The sequence below is a fragment of the Pseudopipra pipra genome, chromosome 19 (genome assembly GCF_036250125.1).
Source record: "Pseudopipra pipra isolate bDixPip1 chromosome 19, bDixPip1.hap1, whole genome shotgun sequence".
NCBI lineage: Eukaryota > Metazoa > Chordata > Aves > Passeriformes > Pipridae > Pseudopipra > Pseudopipra pipra.
Genome location: NC_087567.1, coordinates 6118614 through 6142678, shown reverse-complemented (window position 1 = coordinate 6142678; position 24065 = coordinate 6118614). Strand labels below are relative to the sequence as shown.

Below are 24065 nucleotides of genomic sequence, written 5' to 3'. Positions count from 1 at the left end.
GCAGCCCTCCCCTGGTGAAATGACTCAGTGCAGTTTTTCCTTGCATTTCTTGGTTTCTTTACCTCTCAACACCCAGCCTGAAATGAAGGCCACTGTTATATCACTGGGGTTCTGGGAACAGCAAGTTTGCCATTTTTGTTTAGTTTGGATGGCCTTGAGTCCATGGGTTGGGTTTGAGGCTTTCCATAACCAGCAGTGCCCTCCAAGAGCCGTTATGAGAAAGGGCCAGCCCAGAGCCAGGTAGGGAAAATGATTTATTCAACATGCAGCAGCACAAACGCAGGGGAGAGGCATGTACAGGTAGGGCTGTTGGGGATGAAGCAGGAACCTTGCCCTACACACAAGGAACATTCATGGTTTAATTTCCAAAGCTTTCCACAGCGTGTTCCAGGCAGCAGCACCACGGCGCGTTCCCGTCTGGCTGCGCTGCCATAACTGGGAACGGAACGGAGCCGTTCTGCAGGAAGCACCTGCGCTCTCCTGCCTCCCTCCAGGTCACAGTGAGATCCACGTGCAGGCAGGGAAAGCAGTGGAACTGCTCCTCAGGACACACTGCCCCGACCCAAGCACTGCCCCCATGCCTGCTGTGTCTAAAGTGCTGGCAAGAACATGCCTGAGGCAGAGAGAATTCCCTCCTTGTCCCTTATCCCAGTCCATGGATTTAGAACTGCTTTCTTTAGGATCCAAACAACACACCCATCCCTCTCACCTGCCTTCTACATCGGGGAGCTGACAAGGCTGAGCTCTCCATGAGCTTGGATTCCACCTTCAGGGGTTTCTACTCTGATGAGGTCCTCAGGCCTTTCACCTCTAGGGATTTGACTCTGCAGCACACTAAAAATAACTACAAATAACTCCAAACTGTGTTTGCAGCAATGGGTTTTTACAGCCATCATTCATTCCAGCAGCACCTTCTCCTCTGGAGTTTTCCTACCAGAAGCAGGAGTCTCCTGTTTACTGTTTTTCCCCGTGCTGGTCCTGTTCCCAGTTTGAGAAGAGCTGTTGCTTGACAGCACTGCTGGAAGTGCAGAGCTGGGAGTCCAAGGACTGTCCAAGCACCTGCCTGTGCTTGTGTCAGTGGGTGTTAAAACCCCTCATCCATTTACAACAGTCTGTCTCAGAGCTCGTTGAGGCACTGCTTGAGATTGGAAGTAGAGGGAGAAGGAAGGAGCCACAGGAACCAAGTTTTGGAGATTTAAACCTGGTTTCTGGGAGACTGAAGCTAAGGGGTCAGTTCTCCTGCCCTGATAGCACAGAACACTGATATCCAGCAAAACTGCTTTCCCCTTTGTGGGAACAATTGCACTTTGCCACTTAATACAGGGAACAAAGAAAACAGGGCATTAACCCAGCACATGCCCCGTCACAGCCCGGGGGAGCCTCTTCCTTTCTTTGCCTGCTTGTTCTATTTTGATACCCTACAGCTCTTCTATTTACATCTTGCAGGTCATTGTACTCAGCTCAATAAAACAGAGTATTCAACTACATTAATAATACTGCCTGCATGAGGGGACACGAGAGGCATCTCTCCTTATCCCTGGATTCAGTCACTGCCCTTCACTAGTGATTGTAAAGACAGTTCTGCGCTCCAGGTGCTGTCCCTCAGTAATACTGACCAATACTTTCCAGCCCTCTTACCTTCTCACTACACATTTCCTCTTTTCCCCACACTATGGAATGCAACAGAGGCAGAAAAATAACCAGTGTAACCATTTGCAGACAAAAAACTCAGCCCCAGCTGCCCGAAAGGGAGGCAACGGGGCGGCAGCCAGCAGTATAAAATAAATAGAACAATAAAGGTACAGCAGTGTGGCACACACACAGGCCCTTGGGAATGCAGCAGGAGTGTGGGGAGAGGGAGCTAAGTGCCATTTCAGTGTAAAAAAGAAGCATTCCCTCACGGAGCAGCATTATTGCTCGGCATGCTCACGGGGCTGGTCACAGTCCGAGGGAGGGCTCGTGTCAGGGCTCTGCGCTGAGCTCACGGCGGCATCATCGCCCCACCAGCCCGTCGGGATCTCCAGACAGCAGTGCAGGAACAAACCCAACTAAATCCCCTTCTGCTGACAGGTCTCCCCTCAAATTACAATAACTTCAAGTTTAATAGAGTGGAAGATAGAACCAGATTCACCCAGAGGTCATGATAAAAGCAGCCAGCACTGCCTGTCACCAGCTGCTGCTCAGTTCATGCTTGGCATAAATGTTCCAGGGCCCCTTCAAGGTGGGGCACAACATTCTGGACTAAAGCTACAAGCAGAGTGGTCAGGACATGTAAACAAAGCTGAACATCACCAGTGGATAGCATGTGTGTCCCTCCCCACGGCACATCCGTTCCAGTCCTGTGGGATCCTGCCCTGGTCCTGTCACAGTCTCTGGCAGTGTCCTGAGGTCATAGATTCCCCCACTGCTCTACCGGGGGAAACTGATCCACTTCACCCACTTCAGTGCTGGGCTGGTCCCCCAGGGTGAAGGTCAGTCTGTACCTCAGCCTCACCTTCTCCTGCAGGAAAGACAAAACCCAAAAGCAACATGAGAACAGTCCCAGCTCAACAGCCACAAACAAAACACTTCACTGTTACAGCTCTACAGAGAGCACAACACTTCTGTTGTACAGAGCAAGGGGAGGAGGGCCCAGGTTAAATTCACGGAGGAGTTCAGCTACTTACAAACCTGAGTTATATTCATTTTTTATTCTACCAAAGTTGTACTGCTTAATGTGGAGCAGGAGGAGAAAAGCATAAATAACCTCTAATCAGTTTGCACAGATGTGGCCAGCACCCATTGCTCAGCTGCTCTCCAGAGAGCCTGAATAATGGGGCTGGAATAGTTCAACATTTTCAAAATTATATTCCCTCATCATATGGAGGAAGATGAAACAGTTCCTAGTCTGTGAAAATCCTAGTGAAACAGGATTTTCCTGCTCCACCACAGCAGGAGATGGAAGCAGTCCTTCAATGAAGGCACCTCCATGTACCTCACAGTTATTCCACCACAATCCCCCAAACCCCTCTGACATTCGTCCTTTTGGACCTCAGAGCTTCCAGCCTATGCTTTAAGAATGCTTTTGTTGTAATTCTCAAGTAGTCACATCCAGATTTGTCAAATAATTAGAAAGTCCTTCAGCTTTGGGCTGTATGGAGGAAGCTACTGAAATAACTACAGCAAGGAAAAACAGCTACTCAGATGCTCCCAGCACAATCAGCAGAAAATGAAGTGTTAAGCCCATTGTGTCCCTGGTCACAGGTACATCCTCAGAGAATAATGGAGCAGACATTTGTCTGTTGGTTCATCAAAAGTACTGCTACAGCACCAGCTAATTTAGCATCGATCTTATTATCATCAAAGCCAGGCACTTCAGGTGCACAGGGGAGTCACAAACCCCTTTAAAGATGAGCCTGACATGACCCTTGACCTTTTTCTGGGAGAAATGTCCAGTCCTTCTCATACTTTTTGCTGCCAAAGTCTGTTGTAAGGAGCCTCCTCTAGGCCTGACCTGAAACACCAACATTCCCCAGTAACCACCTTTGGAGGGCACATTAGAATCACAGAATCATTAAGGTTGGAAAACACTTCCAAGATCATCAAGTCCAACCTTTTAGAAACAAACAGCTGTAGCTGCTCAAATGCTTGGTCCCACCCTTCCATAGAGTTCAGCTGGGATCAAATGTGTCTGAGATGGTCAGGATCAATCCCACTGTCCCTCTCACCTTTGCAGGATTTGCCAGCAGCATGACCTGGGTGATGGCAGCAGGTGGCTGGATAGGATTGAACGGAGACAGCTCAGTGCCAGAGGGTGGCTGTAGCTTCACTTTCATGGACTGCAAGGGAAAAAGAAAGCAGAACCTCAGGGATTGTCTCTTACCTTGGGGACAATGAAAGATGCATGCACAGGCTGGGGGGACAACAGCATCCAAACGGAGGAGGATCAATCTACAAGTGAGGATGAGGGAACAGAGCCAGCCCAGCTTGTGCAACATGACAGGAACAGGCAGCCCAGAGGAGAAACACTGGTCAGTGAACACCACCAGGACTTCCCAGTGCTCCTGTCAGAGGTTTTGATGTGAACACCTTCATGACACAGACAGATCACAGCTGAGACTGGGCCATGTTCAAAACACAAACCCATTCAAAATTATCTAGGTGCAGTAAGACTAGAGTGGAATGTCTTGTCAGATTTAGGATGTCTGTCAGAAATTCTGGTTCTGAAGACCTCAAAAGTAGCTCTACCCATGCAATGGACACAGCTGGGTTGATCTTGGATAGCAAGAAAAACAGAACACCTGCAGTTCTTGTCTTATCCTGTTCAGTGTTTTCTGCCTCTGACAGGAACCTTTGTGTTTTGGAAACGGGCAGGGCACAGCCTATGGAAAGGCAGGACCAGGCTGTCCCAGGTCCCCAGGTCCATGCCCAGGCCTTCCCAAATGCAGTCTCACACCCCAGGGTCTGCCCCCCATGTCCCCACCTTGGGCACAGCTGCCTGCAGCACGATGTTCTTCACGGGGAGCGGCGCCGTGTTCAGCATCGACACCACCACGACCAGCACGTCCGACCGGCCCGGGGGGCACTCCCTGGCAAAGTGCAGGAGGATCCGGAACCCGTTCTTGTCGTAGGCTGTCACTGGGAGGGCACTGCCTGAGAGAGGGGAGAGGATCCGGGTTTGTGGAGCAGCAATGATCTGAGGCAGCGTCAGGTGACCAGGGTGCTCAGCTGGGGCTGCTCATCCCCTCTCTCAACTTCTACTTTGCCTTTAAAAATCGTTCAGAGCAAGGTGAAAAGCCTGAGATACTTACTGGGTTTAATGGATTCCAAGGGAACGTGGACATTGGCCAAAGAAATTTCAGGTGCTTTCATGGGACTGCCTTGCTGCTGGAATGATGCTGGCTGGAAGAGAGGACTTCCTGATCCAGCAGTGCAGCTGCTTGGAAAGGGAGCTGGAGGGGCTCCAGGGGCAGTGGCTGGCAGCCCTGTGGGTGCTGCTAACGGGGCAGAGGTGACAGTAACCCCTGGGAACACTGAAGGTGTCGCCATGCCTTGGGTGGCAGTCCTGCAAGAGAGACAAAAAACACACGGGGAATGGAGCTGGAAGTGAAGCAGGTATTTCACCAACACCCAGAGATAACAGCAGATCATGAGGACAAAGCAGCAGCCTGGAGCCAGACTGGAATCTGTGACTCCATAGGGTCTCATTTGAGGAGAGCTACAGGGACAGTGGTGGTGGTTGGGTTGGGGTCACTTCTGTAAGTCAGGAAGGAAAAGCAGAGCCCCACCTTGGCAAGGGTGGGCAAGGCTGAGATGGGCAAAGGTCTCCGTACCTTTACAGCCTGTTCCACTTCCCAGCACACCTTTGGATCAGGCAACAGTACAAGCTGTGTGCTCTGCCTGCCTTTCCCTCCTGGAGGTGGGACCTTCATACTCATTTGTAAACTGAAACCTCTGACAAGAAAAATCCCAATCCCACATTTCTGCCAAACTAGAGAGTTGAAAGTCACCCTCAGAACCTGGTGCTGCAGCGAACTGGGCTTTCTAAATGCAGAGCCAAAGCAAAGACCAGGACTTTTGGTTACCCTTTGGCTTCATCAAGGAGTTGTCCCAGTGCATCCATCTTATGTGACATATTGCTGCCCACAGATGAGCTGAAGTATCCGGGAGCAGCTGGAATAGTCTTGGGAGGCCCGGCAGGGGCAGCCGGTCCAGCAGAGAACACAAATGGTGCTGAGTTTGGTGCTGGGATGCTGGGAGCAGTCTGGGAGGCTGGGAAAGCAGAAGGCAGCGTGGCTGATGTCCCACACGTGGTCTGTGGTGTGTGATGGAGAAGAGGGTTCCCTGCAGGGTTGCAAGCAACAGTCACTGCCTTTGGATTGAAGAAATCCAGGTCCAGCTGGTCATTCTGAAAGAGAGGACAAGTAGATGCTCTAAATGGCTGCTCCCCCTGATGCAGAGATGGCACAGTTCTGTTACAGAGGGAAAGAGGTTTACCATAAACACAGGTGCTGGGTGGCAAACAGCAAAGTCTGTGGCCTATGTCAGGGCTACATCTGATCTGTAATTTAAGCAAAGGAAGGGCCAACATCATGGGGATGGCTGGGAAACTGAGAAAGCCAGGTTCAGGGGCATCTACTCTGTTTAAACACAGTTCAGATTTTAGGGCTAAGCCAGACTGCCCCTCAGCCTGTATGTATGATCACATGCTTCTCCAAGGTGACAGTGTGTCCTGAGACCTCCCACAATGACCACCCCTCCCTTCCCCTGAGACCCTCCTTTGTACCTCAAACATGCTCCACTGGTTGTTTTCAGAGGTGTCCTTCCCTGCTGCAGGGGCTGGGTCATTCAGGCCTGGAAGGGAAAACAACAAGGAGGTGACTGGAGGAGAAAATGAGTTCCCTTGGCTGTTGTTTCAGTACCATCAAACTACTTGATTCAGCTCTGATGAAATGCTGAGATGGGCTGCAAGTCTATGATGAGAAACAGAGACTGACAGCACCAGCAGCCAACAGTCACCTCCTGCACACAGCCCTTCCGATGCTTCAGCATTACTATCCTTCAGCCCTTCTAACCCTTCCTGACTTGCACTGTCTCCTGTTGCTCACATCTGGGCTCCACAGGCAGGCATCCTGGAGGTTCCTACACACAGCCCCTCCGAGGCACCTTCTCTTTAGCACAGCCCCAAAATCAGGGCTGAATCTGTCACAAACTGCAGCCTGCACATCCAGCATGTCTGAGCACCTCCAGAGACCAGACTGCAATTGCACTCCGTAGTTATTTCCTTGCAGCCAAGTCTGGGAAGAGTTTTTGATACTGATTCACTGACCAGGTGTAATATTCAGGATGCAAAGGAGTGTTCCCTGGACTCCAGAGGCATCTTACACTCCTTTCAAACCTGACACAGCACAGCCAGCCTGCACAGAAGCAGCCTTTGTCAGGATGTTTGATCAGCCCTCTTCCAGGCCTCTCAGTGTCTTACCCAAGCACAGGAGCTCCTCATCCAGCAAGGAGAGGGAGTTGGCTGTGCTGCCCTGCTGAGCGGGCGCCGCTTCCACTTGGCTGGAGGAGCTGCTCCGCAGCGGCGCGAACGTCTGGGGAGGAGGTGGGAGGATGGGGATTTCAGCTGGGGCTGGGGCTGTGCTGGGGGCTGGAGTCAGGGTGGTGGGTGGCATTGGAGGTGGTGGGGTGCTGGTGACGTCCAGTCCAGCAAGGTCGATGAGGGTGTTGAGATTGTTTGTGGAGTTACTCCCTGCAGCGGACAGGAGAAGAGCACTACTAGGAAAGAAGGCAAAAGGCTCAGAGCAAACCCCGTGCACAGAAGAAATTAGCAGAGAGCTGGTTTAGATATCACAGATCCTCATTTGATCATGGCTTATGGCTCTTTGTAACAGAGAACAGGTATTTGCTGTCCTCAGACCACGTAAATCAACCCAGATACCTCAAGAATTCCTATATGAAAACCTCCTGCAACCACTGCTCCTTCCTCAGTGCTTCTTGTAGCACAACTCATCATCTTTTCAAAATCTTTTGAGCTCAGATGAGGCTTTGGGAGATCCTACAGTTCTACAATAAACAAAGGCTACCAGAGGGCTGGAGAGCTGAGGAAAATTCATACTGTTTTCATTTCATACTTAGGCCAGTCTTGTCCCAGTAAGATGCTGCCAGGCAGCATCACACATTCCTCTACTGCTCTCCAGGCAGGAATGTTACAGTTACTCCCAAATGGTAATTCTGTCACACACATGTCCAGAGCTTTCAGTGGGGAAGCTGAAGTGTAAAGTGGGCAACTGGCCCAAATTCACAAATGGAATTTCTGGCCAGGAACAGGACCCCTGACCCAGCTCCCACTCTCCAGCTCTTCTGTTTTTGATAAAATTGTCTTCTTACATGTCACCGTTAAGAAACAGGACAAATGTGGGGAGGAAAATGTGTGAGAACTTCCAGTCACACAAACTGCTCAGATGCAGATTTGCTACTGATGTCATCATAGCTTTCAATAATATGGACTGAGAATGGAAAATGCAAAGCAGCAGCACTGTTGCTCAAGTCCAGAATTGTTCACCCACAGCCTAGGAACCTTCTTGTCCCCTCTGATTCACAAACTGTTGGCCACAAAGAACCATCAAAACCTCCTTCACAATTAACAGGAAACACTGTTCAAAAGATTTAGAATTGCAGGATTCAAAACTCACACAGCTGGCTTCCCAAGAACTCACCTTCCACCACAGACATCCCAGGCAGATCCACTTCACCATTGATCACCTGCCCCTCTATTATTTTTTTATAGGAATTTATCACACGGGATAAATTGTCACTGGCCTGCAGAATATCCCCTAAATGCAAGAGAGACAAAAATGACCTCCAAGGCTTTAATCACTTTGTTCACACCAATGTTGAGAGTGCTCAGTTATCAACTAAATAATCCAAGAAAAACCATAAATATTTGGCTATGAGCTCCATTATCCTGTCTGTGCCACACTTCTCTAAGCAATACTCTGACCTTTCTAGCTCCAAGCAAATTGCAGTAACAAGGAAAAATGAGTTCAAGGCTGTTCTCCACAGCAAATCCCCTTCCCTCCCAAAGCAGTTGTTCCCCATCCCTGTCCCCAGCCTCCCAAACCACCAACTCTACTGCCCAGTCCTTGCCTGAACTGAGATGATAAAGAGGCAAGGATTGTCCTTTATCTGCTTGCTCAAAGCAACAGCCACCCACAGTGTTGAGGTGTCTTTACAGCCAGTCCCTTGCACAGACACAGGTCACAAAAGCAATTAAAAAAGGATAAGTGTAGCTCAGTTTACCCAAACTGCTGTCATTGTCCTCTGTCTCACTGGCCAGCTTGAACAGCGTCCGCCTTTTGGTTTCACACCTTTCGTAGAGCTCCTGCAGGACAGATTAGGACAAAGGGTTTCATCAGCCAGGAGCCACTGCCAGCAGCACCAGTCAGCATAGAAGGACTCCCAGCCATGCACTGGAAGCCCAGAACAGAGCCCAGTCTTGCTGTGCTGACTGTGCCAGTGTGGCAGGACAGGCAGGACCCCGTTCCCTGCCCCGTTCAGAGCTGAGCCCAGGGGTCTAAACACAACCTGCATTTCCAATGCCATCTCTCAGTCCTCCCTCACACCAGCACTTAAGAACAGCTCTAGTCCCAAAGAGATGTTCATTCCTTTTATTACAGGAGTTCCTAAAAGCCCAAGGAAGAGCAGAATTGTGCTTCAACAATTAGGCTTCAGTTGTGCTGCAACTACTACTCAGTCTGCAACCACACAGTAGAAAGGTGTCAAGAACAAAATGTTTCACAGCAACAAACCAGTTTCTTAAGCTTCTTACCATTGTTTCAGGAGCTTGTTGTTAAAAATGAATAGTTTTTAACTTTTAAAATTAGATAATTGGCAACCCTTCAAGGCTCTGGGCCTACCCAGTGGCTGTTCTGATTTTTACCTTCCTGATGTTCTCCCAACCCTACAAAAATGAGCTAAAACTCTTCCTCTGAAGGGGAGGAACCATTTTCTTCTCTATTCAGTCTTTAGTTTCTCCATTTCCAGTGCTGTACAGGACAGCTATGACCTGCAATCTGTGTGCCCTAATAAGATCAAAGATTGCAAACTGCAGCTTCCTGATTTTGCCAAGTTGCACCTTTGGAGAACAGCAGCACCTCACTTCAAGCATGTGCAAAACTGAGCTCCTCCCCACTGAGTCCTTTGGTAAAAGGTGCTAAAAACATGGGTGTTTTCTTGCCTGCTGTTTCCAGCAACCGCTTTTGTTTCTCACCATTGTTCTCCATTTTACTGCACTGTTTGTAAATCTCTGCAAAACTCAAGTCTGCAAGAAGAAAGGACTGACTCCAGGATTTCTGGGAAGAAGGAGCAGCTCAGACCCACCTTCATGAGCTCCCTGTCGGCCTCTGATGAGTCCTCTTTGCTGTAATGAACCAACATCTCATTCAGCAGCTTCACATTGTTGTTCACCTCCTCCAGAGTGTGCATGCGCTTCGTCACCTTCTGAATCCGAGCCTCGTCCTTCAGGGTGTAAAGCACAGACAGAAAAGGTGAGCTTCCCTGCAAAGGTCCAGGTATCACAACCACAGGTATTATCTGTGAACATGGCAAGTAATGTCTATTTACCCTATATTTCCAAAAAGTCTCATTAAAAAGACTTGAATGTATAATTATTCCAGTGAAAAAACAGAAAAGTTCCCAGAAGTTCTTTTGGGTAGTTCCTTTTCAGATTTTTTTTTTTGTTCATTTGTTTTGGTTTTTGGGCTTTTTTTTGTTCACTTCATGCTATTTAACAAAATATATGTGTTTGAAGTAACACATTTACTAGGAACAAGCAGCACTCCCTGGAGGAAAATGTCCACCCATCTCTGATTTAGGATTCCAATTAAAGATGAAGGAGAGTCTGCCCTGGGGACACGAGAAGCTTGAATGGAAACATTTCGATAACCTATACATCCTCTCCAGTCTAGAAGCTACCCCTTTTTTTTTGCCAGAATCCCAGTGAGTCATTTCCTGGACTCCAGAGTTTGGAATGACTGCCCTGGGTGGATGCATCACAGCTCTACAAACAGGAAGGTGTCTCCACGAAGCCTGTTTGTGAGAAGACCCAGTGCAATGACTCAGCCCTCAGTACCCAGGGGTGGTACCTCGATGCTCCCCCCAAACCTTGACATGAAATACCACTTTCAGTGATTAGAATGTACTTAATTACAACAAGGGACATTCAATTCTTGCCCTGTCCTCCATGAGAGACACCAATTGTGGACACTTCTATGACCCAAACATCCCCCAGGTGTTGGAGCACAAATCCCAAGCACTCCACCATTTTGAAGTCAAATTGCTTAAAACCTGGAAGGCAGATTGCTGACCTGGACCAATCCTACAGGAATTTCTTACCTCTTTTACCATGGATTTTATAAGCTTGTTGGCCTCTTGTAAATCATCTGGGTTTTTGCTTTTCAGCAGTTTGGCTAGAAGCTGTAAGACAAGAAGAAGATACTGAGGAAACAAATAAAGACCCTTTGGCAAAGGGAAAGGAATCTAAGTGACCAATTCAAGGGAAAAGGAATACAGACCATTATTACAAAGCTTACACAGCTTTCACAGATACAAGGACTTCAGCAGGAATCATTTATGTTTATTATCTTATATGAGTTGCTGCATTCCTGCTTCTACACAGGACTGTGAAATCTCAGAGACTTCTGGCACTAGACAGTTATTCCTCCCAGGCATCATTTTTGGTCCTGTGTGTGAAACATTCTCTGCCTTGTAGGGCTACAGCAAGATGGCACCTGCACCAGGAATAACCCCATAATGGTTACACAGACAATGCCTTTATGGGAACTTTGGGTTAAGCAGGTGGGAAAAGCAGTGAATTTTGCAAAAGTACACACCACCCCCCCCAAATAAAAACCACATTATTATCCTTTGCTTCCTCATTCTAAATATGCACTGATTAATCATTTTTCATTAGGGATTATGGTACAAATCTTCACTGTACCTTGGATTTCTCCTCATCATCAAACACAGGGTTTTTGGGACGAGGTGGTGGAGAAGGAATCAGGGTTCTGTCTGCAGGAATCACAGGATCAAACATGACAATCCCTGGAAGCAGAAAGGGAATCCCCATGGGTTGGCACAGTCACACCAGGCAGTGCTCCCAGGTATTCCCAGGCTGCTGCCAGAGCCAACACACCCCTTGCCCACTGACACTGCCCCGCTGTCCCAGTGAACTACACAGATACAAATCCCTGAGCATGGCAGCTGATTTTTACCTTGATGTTCCCCCAGCCCCTCAATACGAGCTAAAACTCTTCCTCTGAAGGGGAGGAACCATTTTCTGCCCCATTCAGCCTCTAATTTATCCATCCCCAGTGCTACAAGGGACAGTTATGACCTGCAGTCTGTGTGTCCTAATAGGACAGGATGGTTTCCAGACAAGAATGGTTTCCTGTGTTGAAGCTTCTGAGCTTTTTTCACTGTGTCTGCACAAGAAATGTGCAACCAAAGGTACAGCTGCAAAGCCATCTCGTTAGAAGAACACAAAAGGCGACTTGGAGGCTCTTATTTCACTTTAAATTAGATTTGTTCAAATCAATTAATAACTAGTTCCAGCAAAAAACCCACCAAAACCAAACAACTTAAAAAAGGCCCTTCAAACCAAAACTAAAGTATTTGCAAGGTATTTAACTAATTAAGTTAAAAAACCCAACCCAACCCAGCCCAAGGCACTTAAAGATAATGAAAAGCTTTTCAGAGATTTTCTCCCTTTTTCCATCTCCCCTCAGAGCTTCCCTTGACCCCATTTAATTAGAAGCTGTATATTTTGTGACACTCCTGCTTAAAGCACAGCACCAGAAAATGCATGAACGAGCAGCTGACTTCCTACCTTGTCTCTTCAGCATGTAATAGGCATCCTTGATTTTGGATTCCTCTGGCAGTGCCACTGTCCAGCTATACAGCAATTCAATTACTTTGGACTTCACCTTCTCTGAGACTCGGTCTCCCAGGTACTAAGAGTGGAAAAAAGAAGTAAATTCTCCATGTTCTTAATTTCTTTTTAAAAATAAAGCTCAAAGCCAAAAGCTCAGTGATACACATTAAAAGGTGTATGATCCAAGTTCCAAGATAATCTAAGATACACCTTAATAAGAGGAAAAAATGCTCCTCTAAGAGATTTGAAATAACAGTGAAGAGAAGCTCTGTTATTAGCTTCAGCAAAAAGAAAAAGCAGATGTTCTGTTTGCTTCAGGATTTTGCTAGTTAAAAACTACAGCAATCAGATAACCACCCCCTCCCCTGTCTTATGGGAGAGAGTCTGGGAATACTTTGCTGCATCAATCATGCCCTGGGGATGATGTTCACCATGTTAAACTGATCATGAATGCCCAAGGACTTAGCCAGGCACTCTTTACACAGCAAGTCAGCAGCAGAGTGAGGACTGGAACTCTATGGTGTGTTACCAAGTCTCTTGTTTTAACCTCTGCATCACATTTCTCCTCCACTATCACTGGAGTTTTGTTTTTTAAAACAACACAGCCTGAGTTTTAGAAGCCCTTGAGTCACATGAAGGATTAGAACAGCACAGAGACTGTATACTGATGGCTAATAAGTACATCTTAATGAGAAAAACACTAAGCAGAGCATAAAAAACCCCAGACAACAAAAATTTAGCTAACAAATGCTCTTGAGTATAGGCTAATAAATGCAATGAGCCAGACAGAACACTGCAAACATTTTGGATGTTGCCTGTAGCTTATGGATGTGAAACAAAAAGTAACTACAGCCACAGACTAAGGGACTAACCTTTGGAGACACAACTTTTATTAACTCGTTTAAAAAGCGGAACTTCCCAACTTCATTATGAAATCTTCTCCCACAGTTCTTCATACAAGCTTCCAGCACCTGCATTCAAGGAACAAAAACAGGGGCTGAAACCAACACTGAAACCCTGCAGTAACAGTGTGTGTTCTGTTATAGGGAAGGGGAAGGGCCCATGTCAGTGGGACACATATTCCTGCTCCATACAGGCATCAGTGTCCCCTCTCCAGGGGTGACACATCAGGACTTGGTGTCCCACCCTCATCAAGTGTCTCTGGGTCTGTTTTATCACCATTAGGTCTCACAACAATGAACACAAATCTTGCTGAAGATAACAAACAAAAGCAGCTCAAACTAACCCAGAGTTATCTCTGGCTGCTCTGTGGCTGATGAGCAGGCTGGACACTTCAGGGATGGAACTGTGCTCCCTCCCACTATCCACTCCCTCCCAGGGATGGGAATCAGGGCACTCAGCCCCCAGCTGATCCCATGGACACTCCCTGTGCTCCCCTAAGATGATGTAATAGGATACATGACTGGATTTAAGAGGAGGGGTAAGGACTACCTACTGTCAAGGCTTGGACTGCCTCCCATTCCTGTGGGGACTGGATTTTATGAGCCAGGAGTCTCACAGCAATCTGTGGCCTGGAACAGAGCAGAGCCCTGTTACACACCAAGCAGGCAAACACCATGGAGGATTTTCAGACTTTCACAAGTTCTGCTGTTTAAATGAAATGTCTTCCACACAATTAAAAGGAAATGCCATTAAGTACTTTTTATCTTTCCACCACAAAGGCTGACAAGAAATTCTCAGGGCATCTCTGTAAGCCTGGGTGTCTTCACATGAAAGGGAATGAGGGCTGGTAGTCTGAGCCAGCAATTCCAGACTCCTCCTTGGGAGGGGCCAAACAACTCCCAGTACAGTTTCCAGCCCAGGAAATCACTTAATTTCTCTTGTATTTTTTTCCTTTTTCCAGAATAAAACACTTCTTCCTTAGCTCTCAGGAATGCTGTGAGCCAGGAGGTTTCCTCAGTTAAGCCCAGTGAAGATTTTAAAGATGTGAAGCCCCACCAGCACTGTCAGTGACAACCCCATTTTACAGGCTGGAAAACAGGGTAGTTTTGGCCAGAGGAGAACCCTGGAGCTGCAGAAGCTGAAATTAGAGGCAAATTCAGAATTCCCAGTCTCCCAGTGCTCAGTCTGACTGAGCCACGCTGCCTTTCACAGAACAGAAACACTTCACAGCATCCTGTCTCTGTTGTAGCCAGATTTCCCTTATGATATCAGTATATATAAAGAAAATGGGAATATTTGATGATGAAATGACACATTTTAAACTGTGAATGTTAATTTATGAAGTCTAGAGCAGTTTGGGACACCCACCCTTCAAGTTCTTTGTTGATCTGGTCACAGAATCCAATGATGTATTCCCAGTCTTCTTGCCTGTTAGATGGGTTGGTGGCTTTATCTTTGGCAAGGGAAAGAGAACATATCAACAATCAACAACAGAAACAGTATAAAAGACCACACATTTCCTAGAGAAAACCATTTGACATGCTTTGCCAGCTACAAAAAAGGAGAAAGAAGTTCACACATAGTACTTCTGTTCAGGGAAAGGGTGTGTCCAAGCTGAGACATCCAAATATCCAGCAAGAATCACTGCTTTCCAAAGGAAACAGGTGCCAAATCTCAAGTACTTAGAAACAGGCTATTCCCATACTCTAAATGAGAGCACAGGACAAAATATTTCAGCTCACAGTTTCCTGAGCCTGAAATGCTGTCTCTTTCTATTTGGCTGTAACATTAAACTCCTTAAAGGTTAAACCCTCACATTTTCTACACAGGAAATTATTTTTGTATTCCCTGGGAGCTTTGCAGAAGCAAGAGCTGGAACATCAGATGTCTGATATAACTCATTTAGCATTAACGCTTGTTTTTGGAGTGCCAGCTGATTTGATAGATGCCTCAGCATTTCTCCTGGGAATTATGAACTGAAATTTATTATTATAAATTGAGTTCTTCTTGCAAGTAATAAACACCACAGCTTGTACCTGATCAGGAACTCAAATCCTACATGCTGAGGCCGAGAGATCGATGTTCTTCTGCCGGGGCTATTTCAGGCTCCTGAAGGATCCTCCCTTGGGTACTGGTACCTTGCTGACTGTACTGATTGCACAATAGTGAGGCTATCAGCATCTTTTTTGTTAGGAATGCATCTTCTCCATGTATTCTACTTAACTCTGATGCAGCACTGATTTTACAGTAGAAAAGATTCCTGCTTTAACCTAATTTTCCAGCCGAGCTGACTGGACGTGATGATTTTTCTTTCTTGTAAGGGAAGAAACAATGGGCTGTAGCTCTAGCTATATATTTAAAAGCTGGCATCTAAGAAGCTTTCCTCAAAATTTCAATACAAATGAAAGAGATTTAGGAAATAAAATACTGCTTAGTCAGACAGCATAGAGCAGGAGGTGAAGGACAGGAAAAAACCCAGCACACGTCCCTGTACCTTCATCTCAGAGGGAAGAACAACAAACCAAACACATGCTGCATTACTAAGTGTCATTTTTTAGCCATCCTTAAAACATACCCTTTTACCTTTCCAGAGGCAGCTAAAAACAGCTGTCAGATATCTACTCCAAACCTCAGTCCTACTGTGCCTGTCCTACCAGGTTTGCTCGAATTTCCTCCTCACTGAATGATGCTTGTAAGGCAAGGAAATTTTTCCATGGGTTGTATCTGTAAAATATTCCACAGGGGTGAATCTCTGTGCCCACTGCTGACTTCCATGGGATCCTCGATGAGCAGAAGGCAGCAGGCAGGGAGGATTAACTGCAGGATCACATCCTGTGGAACTCGCTGAGCTACCAGGCTAGCTTTGAACTCAAGATTCGAGGGAGGCTCAGTTTAAAACACAATTGTTCCAAACACGTGGCACCTAAACCTTATTACCACATTCCCAACTGCTGAACACCCTGAAAGTGTCATGAAACCATGGACTCACAACAATCTAAAGGCTCTTCATGCAAGTGAAACGACACAGGGGTGGTTTGGTGCTCCAAAGCACCTCTGGTGCTCAGCAGGCCCAGATGAAAAACACTCAGTTCTTGTCTGGAGTTAAGGAAGTTTATTTAAAAAGTAGAGGAAGGGCACAAACACCTAAGGACACACAACCAAACAGACTCTGTTGGTTGCACATCCTGAAATTAGGAAAAATATAACCCCCAAAAAAAAGTACAAAGAGGAAAATGTAACTGATATTTCTGTCTTCCAAGTGTTGCTTTTAAAGCTGTTCTGAATATTGCCATAGATTTCTCACAGTGACACTGGATTATCTCATACTCCCATCAGATTGGGTCCAGACTCAGATCTAAGTTTTTGCACCAAAAGCTCTCATGTGTGGACAGTGAAGCCTCAGAAGGAGGAGTGACTGCTGAAGGGAAGTGCTGTTCCACATGAAGAAAATCCCTGCTTCCCACATCCATAAAACCTCCATGTGAAGTCCTGATTCATAAAAGTTAATGAGCTTGGTCAGAAGTCCTGCCCTGGCTCTGGAGATGGATGTGCTTGCATGACACAACACAACAGGGCATGTGGATTCCCAGCCTCAGCACAGCCACACAAACACATCCCAGTGGAGCAGAATCACCTCCCTTCACCTTTTCAGAACAGTCCTGCAGGAAACTATGTCATGTGTACCAAGGCATAACTTAAAATCCTCTCTTTTTATGTAGAATGCTTAAAATGTGGACAAAGAGCTTCTCTGTACTGCTTTATAAATCTGATTCCAATTTCACCCTTATGTGAAAGGATTCACTCCAGGATGGAGAGTTGGGTGCTCTGGAATATCAAGTCTTTGGCTTCTCTATTGAAACTGCCAACCAAGGTCCATTTGGTACCAGTTATTTGCTTTCAGAGACACTTGTCCATCAGGTCCCATCCTGAAAATCCCATTTCACATTGGCAACCAAGTGAATCTGGATTAGCAACCTGGGGACAGAAGTCTGGGCACCACCCCAGTCCTGCCACCACGTCTGTCCCAGCTTTCAGATCCTGCTGTGCCCAGGACTGAAAAGCTGCCTCACACCTGCCCTGAGCCACTCAGCCCTCAGGGGCTCTGCCAGACCCCAAAACACTCACGAGGCAACATTCAGATGGATAATTAGATATGAAATAAAGTTGCTTGTTTTCTCTAGAGATGCTAGAACGCAGAGAACCACAGACCATTGGCTGACTGGTAATGAATGCTCATGTTTTTCTGGGTTCAATTCTCTCCTGAAATGAGACAAAAGCCACCCCAACAAAGGGTTTCCCCAGGTCAGGTTCAGCATACGAATTGAGAATGCTCAGCCCAGGCATGTTGAATCTGACAGTCAGATTCTGTTTGCATCCCTGGGCAGAAAAGAATGCTGACCCGTGACAAACCAAGGAAAAAATAAACTAAGACAGTCATTATATTTTATCCATCTGTATCTATTCCACAGCTGGACATTGCCTGAGCCTGACAGGAGCAGGATACAATAAGCTTCCTTCTGGATGCAGCAGAACAGGCAGTGCTGGAGTCAAAGGCTCCAGCTGTGTTTGCACAACTGACATTATTTTCTAACCTTCTCCTGTTTCAGCTCAGTGCAGGAGCAGAGCCTGCCAGCCAGGAGGGGACAGCAAGGATCACCTTCTCTCATCCCAGCTGCCTGGAATGAGGCAGGACACGCAGATGCCAGATCATGGCTGGCTGAGGCGCAGCTCCTGCTGCAGCGGGAGGACACGAGGATGATGTTACTTCATGGCTCTGTGACTCCACCTGATGCCAGAGACAGGGCAGCAGGAGGCTGCACAGCACCAGAGGAAAAAAATCATTGGTAACAAGAAATTTCTCATCTTCCTGTGGCTGGGAAGTTGGCTGTGCTGCTGAGCCATTCCCTTCAGGAAGGGCACAGCAGGGCACACCCTCAAGGTTAGCATAGCCACAGCTTTGTGATGATAAGACAAAAACCCCAGGGAGGCCCTGGTGAAAGCCCTGAGCTGCACCAGCTCTGCCTGCCTGGCCTCAGATTTCTCCAGTAATTCCCTGACAGGGAAGGCTCCGTGCTCCCAGCACAATCACTACAGCAGTGACCTGGCATAAAAGCATCCTCCTAAATGAGAGAGCAGCACTCAAGCCTTGAAAAACGTGTGCCCTTCTGCAATCAGGCTCTGCCATGTTTCTCACAGTGAGTAAGGCCTTTGGAACTCTTCCCTTTAGCCCATGTTCTGAATATCTGACTCTTCGGCCAAGTACTTAATCACCTCTGTCTTAACTTCCTCAATTAAAAAAAAATCCCCACAAAACAAGCAGCCAGGCAGCTTTCCAGGCTATACAACCTAAAATATCCTTCCTACTAGAGATATTTTCACATACAAACTGAACTCAGTGAGTCAGCTCTCCTCAGAGAGATCGCAGGGAAGGGATGTGGGTGTTTCTTCTTGTGCCTCACTGGCTACAATAAAAGATATTGACAAACTGTGGGAGTTCAGAGGAGGAGCAAAAACGGTGAAGGGACAGAAGGGATTGAGCTAAAATGAGGAGGAAGAGCTGAAAACATCTTTTAGTCAGTAACTCATATAACAGATGATGATAGAATGTACATGTTTGAGTTTTATGTAAAAATACCAAGGAAGAAGGAGAATTATCTAATCTTGCTTATGGAAGGATAACTCCAAAGGTAACAGGTTTTACACTCTGAAGTATTTAGGGTAGTGACCATCTTCTGCTGTTTGCCCAGCACCCAACTACTTGGAGCTTCACTCACTGCCATAATCAAACAAATAACTATTAAAAAAAGAAGAAAATCTAGGCAACAAGCTATGATGTGCAGGATGGCCACCCAGGGACAGCAGCAGGAGCTCCTGTGCATGGAATATATGAAAAACAATTACGGTTATGACTGATTCATTCAGGAATCACATCCTGCTCCAGCGGCGCTGGGCTGGGATCCCACATTCTGCACAGCCAGAACCCAAAGGCCACGGGCAGCACAGGCAGACACAGAGATAAGACACACTCAGCAGGAGCCGGGGATCAACAGGCCACGGGGGTTTGTCCCCTGTCTCTCTAACCTTTAGGACTGTGTGACAAAACATACCTTATGTCGACAAAGGGGTTTGATACATTCCAGCCCGTATAGAATGGATGTCCACAGCTACCCTGAAACTGCAGCCAGGCGCAGAGCAGAATCTGTCTGCTTGAAAACCACGGTTGTGTAACACACGAAAGCAATTTATGTGGGAAACCAGACAGCTCTGACCCTCACAGACAGCACTCGGGCTGTACACTGGGCTGGCCAAAATCCAGGTAAAGGAAGGGACAGGAGGGACAGAGAGCAACCACGAGCCTTTATGGTCAAAAAACAGCACCAGCTGAGCGAGGGGAGCTACAGACCTGCCCGTCCCTCACATTTCCCACCAAGGAGCCGATTACCGGCCCCCCCCTTCCCCCTCACCGCGGGGACCGCCGGGCGGGGCGGCCCCGGCCCTGCCCCGGGTCCCATCCCCGGGGTGCTGAACCCTCCCCGTCCCCGGGGTGCTGTGCCAGCCCGTCCCCAGCGCGCTGACACCCCCCGGGGGTCCCGCCCGGCTGAGGGGGCGGCGGCGCCGGGCGGGCGGGCGCTGAGGGGGGGCGATGGGAAGGGCCGGCGCGGAGGGGATGGGGCGGGGTCTCCCAAAGTCGTGAGGGCCGGCGGGCTCCCGGCAGGGTGTCCCGGTGCCGACGGCGCCCGGGTGGTGCCCTCAGCCCCCCGGTACTCACTCAGCCACGACTCCAGGCTCTCCCCCTCCGCCTCCGCCATGTTGCCGGCGCGGCCCGAGGCCCCGCCCACCCCGCGCGAGACCCGTGCGAGGGGGCGGGGTCTGAGCCGGCCCCGCCCCCCGCGGCGGCGCGCGCAGGGAAGATGGCGGCGCCCAGCGTGGCGGGGCTGGGCCGGCGGCTGCGGGCCTGGGTGCCCCGGTGAGCGGCGTGAGGGGACCCGGCGGGGAACACGGGCGGCTCGGTGGGCTGGGCGGCATCCAGGGCACACGGGCAGCACGGGAGGAGGCCAGGGGGCGGCTCAGCGGGAGCACGCAGGAGGTGGGGGGGGTCTGCGCCGCACAGGGAGCGCACGGAGAGGCCGCCCGCCTGCTGGTTGCCGGGCTCACGGAATGACGGAATTATAAAAACATCAAGGTTAGAAATGACCGTTAAGATTATTCAGTCCAACTGTCCATGTAATCACTAAACCACATCACCCAGCGCCAGATGCAGACGCTTCCGGAACACCTCCGGGGGTGGTGACCCCACCGCCGCCCTGGGCAACCTGATCCAACGCCTGACCACCCGAATAGTGAATAATTTTTGTAATATCTAACCTGAATCTCCCCAGTCTTAGCTTAAGGCTGTTTTCTCTGATCCTCTCACCGCAGGCACAGCAGGAGACCAACCCCCACCTCACCACAATCTTTCAGGTGGTTGTGGAGAGCAATGAAGTCCCCCCCCCCGAGCCTTCTTTTCTTAAGACTAAACCACCCCAGCTCCCTTAGCTGTTTCTCATAAGACATGTTTTCTAGACCTTTCACGAGGATGATGTTACCTCCTGGGTTCACGGTGTTGGTTTGTGCCCTGGGCTCTGTTGCAGTGATGGAGAGGAAGGCAGAGATGCCTCTCACATTTAACATGTCCTTCTGAGACATGTTCACATCTGTCCACATCTGCCCACATCCCTGTCACGGCATGTGTGAGGTTACAGCCCCCCTTCTCTTGTCCCTCCAGGCTGATGCAGGTGAGATGGAGCCGCTACAACCCCAGTTACTTGGAGCCAGAAGTGAACAAGGAATTGTACCAGAAACCTTTGGAGGAGCTGACTGAGGAGGAAAGGGAACAAATGGAGCTCAAGGCTGTTCGACCCATCAAAGCTGCTCCTCCCACTCTGTCCAGCTCTGTGTTCAGCGACCCCATGATCAGGTCAGAGAAAGCAGCAGCTCCTCCTCTCTCACAGGATTCCACGGAGCCACAGTTCTTGGGAGCTGTGCTGCCCTCCTCAGCCTTCACTCCTGGCTGCACATTGCCTCCTGTTACAATACAGTCCCTTTATTCTGGGTTAATCTTTTCCCATCAGCCAGTCCATTGTCCTACAGTGATTAGAGATAATTACAGATCTAGAAGCACCCAGACTTAACCATGGGAACAACACAAAGGGGTGGGGGGAGCTTATTTGTGTGGGTGATAAAATCAGAATTCAACTCAGATCCCATCTGACTTTGTGTTTTCAGTAAATTCACCAATATGATGATGAGGGATGGAAATAAAGTGCTGGCCAGAAGCCTCATGACTCAGGTGAGAACTCATGTTTCTTCTCTCTATTATGTTAAAACAAGACAAAATGGAAGGCTGGGACATCAAACCCACTGGAATTGGGAATTACCAGAACTCATGTCATCTCTGTGGTCCTGATGCCTTTCCCTCTGCAAACACACTACTCCCACCATGATAAACCATGATTTCTCTGATAAGATATACAAGCCCCAGCCTCATTAGCTCACAGACCAAGTGATACCTTAATGGAGAACCTTCTCTTTCCACTCTTCAGTATCCCTGTGACCTTCTGTACTGCATAAGGGTATTCTCTGAGTTTAAAAGCATAATTTTCTCAAAAGATCTCCTTTCCAGCTCTCTGTCATGCTTTGCCTTCTGCATAACTTGCCCACGAATGTGTCACCTTCATGACACAGCTTTGACCCCTGCAATGTCTGATAAAGAGACTGAAGAGATGGAATAGGGTGGAATAAAACTTGAGCTAAAAAAACTCCACTGGGCCTGTTGCTTATGGGGCTGGAAAACCATCTCAGGTGAAAATGGGGTGCCTATAAAAGTGATGTAACCTCATGGAGTGGGATGACCCATCTGCTCTGCATGTCTCCTTTCCTGCCTTTGTCCCAAGACTTTAGAGGCCATTAAGAGGAAGCAGGTGGAGAAGTACCACAAAGCTCCAGAAAATGAGAAGGAGACAATTGAATGCAACCCCTACGTCATTTTCCACCAGGCTCTGAAGAACTGCCAGCCCATCATTGGGCTCAGCAACATCACCAAAGGAGGCAAAACCTACCAGGTGAGGAGAGAATTAGCTAGGGAGGGAGATGAATGGGCTTCAACCCCTTCAGCTAAAGATTTTCTCTCCTTGGAAAGAGCTACTTTGCAATCTGGATTAAAACAGCACCTAGAAACTCTGCCCAAGATCAGGACTCCCACCTATGAGCGTGGTAATTCCCCTGTCAGGATCACTAAGGTTGGAAAAGACCTCTAAGATCCTAGAGTCCAGCATTAAGCAGCAGCAGTCTCTGGTTTTCTGACTAGGTTTGAGGAGAAGTGCACAGCAAGTATTTTCCAAGGAGACAGAGACCAGCAGCAAAAGAATTGGCAGTCCTGGGACTACCAGTCCCATCTTCTCAGCATCGTGTTGCTTGTGGAGAGGTCCCAAAGCCCTGGGGCAGGTCAATGTGGCAGAAAAGGTCAGCTAGATCCAGTGTGATGTTTAAAACATGAGCAGAACCAGTTTCTGAATACAGGCTGTGCAACCCTCAGAACCTGATGGAGAGATGAGATGTGGAGGCATTTGGAACTAGATGCTGGAGGTTGGAATTACATGACCTTTAAGGTCACTTTTAACTCAAACTATTCTGTGATTTCTCTGTATTCAGTGCAGGGATGGGGTGACCTCTCCCATCTTTGCCAGAACAAACCAGCCTGGATCCAGCTCCCATTTAGGCCAGAAGTCCACTCAAAGGCCAGTGCCAGTACCCATGGCTGGTCAAAATTTCCATTTTGGCAGCAGTAGCCAGTTCTGTGGACAGAGGAGGAGAATTGGCACGGACCAGCTGTCAGGAGGGGTCTGGCTGCAGAGAGCAGCACAGTGCACTTCTGCAGGTGCCAGCTGGTCCTGTGTGGCTGCTGGAGAGGAGCAGGAGATAACTGCTGTGCTTTGAACCTTTCCCAGGTGCCCGTCCCGCTGAAGGACAATCGGAAGCGCTTCCTGGCCATGAAGTGGTTGATCACCGAGTGCAGGGAGAACAAGCACCGCCGGACACTGATGCCTGAGAAGCTCTCCCAGGAGCTGCTCTTGGCCTTCAAAAATGAAGGGCCCGTCATCAAGAGGAAGCACGCCCTGCACAAGATGGCAGAGGCCAACAGGGCTTACGCCCACTTCCGCTGGCAGTAGGGACTCACAGGGACACGGTGCCACAGCCTGGAGAGCAGAGCCCCAGGGCTGCCTGCCTAGGAGAGGCTGGGGAGAGGAGGGAAGGGTGGACCATCCCTTCCAGACTGCTGCTGATCAAACCCAGGGAGAGCTCACACCATTGCCATGAGGTTCATTTCCTTTGTGCTTGTTTGGATGGGGGAAGGGGAAATCTGAGTTACCCACCCTGGCAGGGATGCTCTAGTTCTTTCATAATCACTTTCCTGTGAAGACAAGCCTTAGATGTTTTTCTCAGAGCAATGTCATCTTTCACTTACCTGTTTCCTGGGGACTTGGAAGTCTCTCTGCTCCTGAAATCAGCAATGTTTCTGGCTGCACAGCTAAGAGCAGAGCTGGATTTTTTCCACACCACAACCAGCCTTAGCAGGAATGGAACAACAGGTAATAAAAGGCCCTTTTTCATTTTTGGTTCTGATCATCAGCAACACTGTCTGCACAGATTTGATGGGAATGGTAACAAGAAAATAAAACCAGTTTTATGGGGAAGGTTTCTCAATTCCAAA

At 48.4% G+C, this 24065-nt stretch overlaps 2 protein-coding genes across 6 annotated transcripts; one reads left to right on the top strand and one right to left on the bottom strand.

Moving 5' to 3' along the window:
• Positions 1–241: 241 nt before the first annotated feature.
• GGA3 (golgi associated, gamma adaptin ear containing, ARF binding protein 3) lies at positions 242–20182 on the bottom strand. 4 transcript variants are annotated; one of them, XM_064675875.1, is made up of 17 exons: positions 20085–20182; positions 14684–14768; positions 13869–13944; positions 13285–13383; positions 12368–12491; positions 11480–11583; positions 10876–10956; positions 9862–9999; positions 8782–8863; positions 8199–8315; positions 6962–7231; positions 6266–6333; positions 5565–5887; positions 4791–5044; positions 4463–4632; positions 3708–3818; positions 242–2500 (listed from the first exon to the last, which is right to left on the bottom strand). In XM_064675875.1, exons 1-17 carry the CDS (start codon positions 20122–20124, stop codon positions 2390–2392), a joined length of 2253 nt encoding a protein of 750 aa, XP_064531945.1. In that variant the 5' UTR covers positions 20125–20182; the 3' UTR covers positions 242–2389. The 4 variants fall into 4 exon arrangements, with proteins under 4 accessions (XP_064531945.1, XP_064531946.1, XP_064531948.1 ...); XM_064675876.1 differs by lacking the exon at positions 20085–20182 and adding an exon at positions 19423–19700; XM_064675878.1 differs by lacking the exon at positions 20085–20182 and adding an exon at positions 16305–16399.
• On the top strand, positions 20108–24065 carry MRPS7 (mitochondrial ribosomal protein S7). Of its 2 annotated transcripts, none has more exons than XM_064675890.1 (5): positions 20108–20325; positions 21081–21272; positions 21581–21644; positions 22249–22416; positions 23302–24065. In XM_064675890.1, the coding sequence occupies exons 1-5, from the start codon at positions 20123–20125 to the stop codon at positions 23521–23523; spliced, it is 849 nt and encodes a 282-aa protein (XP_064531960.1). In that variant the 5' UTR covers positions 20108–20122; the 3' UTR covers positions 23524–24065. The 2 variants fall into 2 exon arrangements, with proteins under 2 accessions (XP_064531960.1, XP_064531961.1); XM_064675891.1 differs by having other exon boundaries at positions 20178–20282.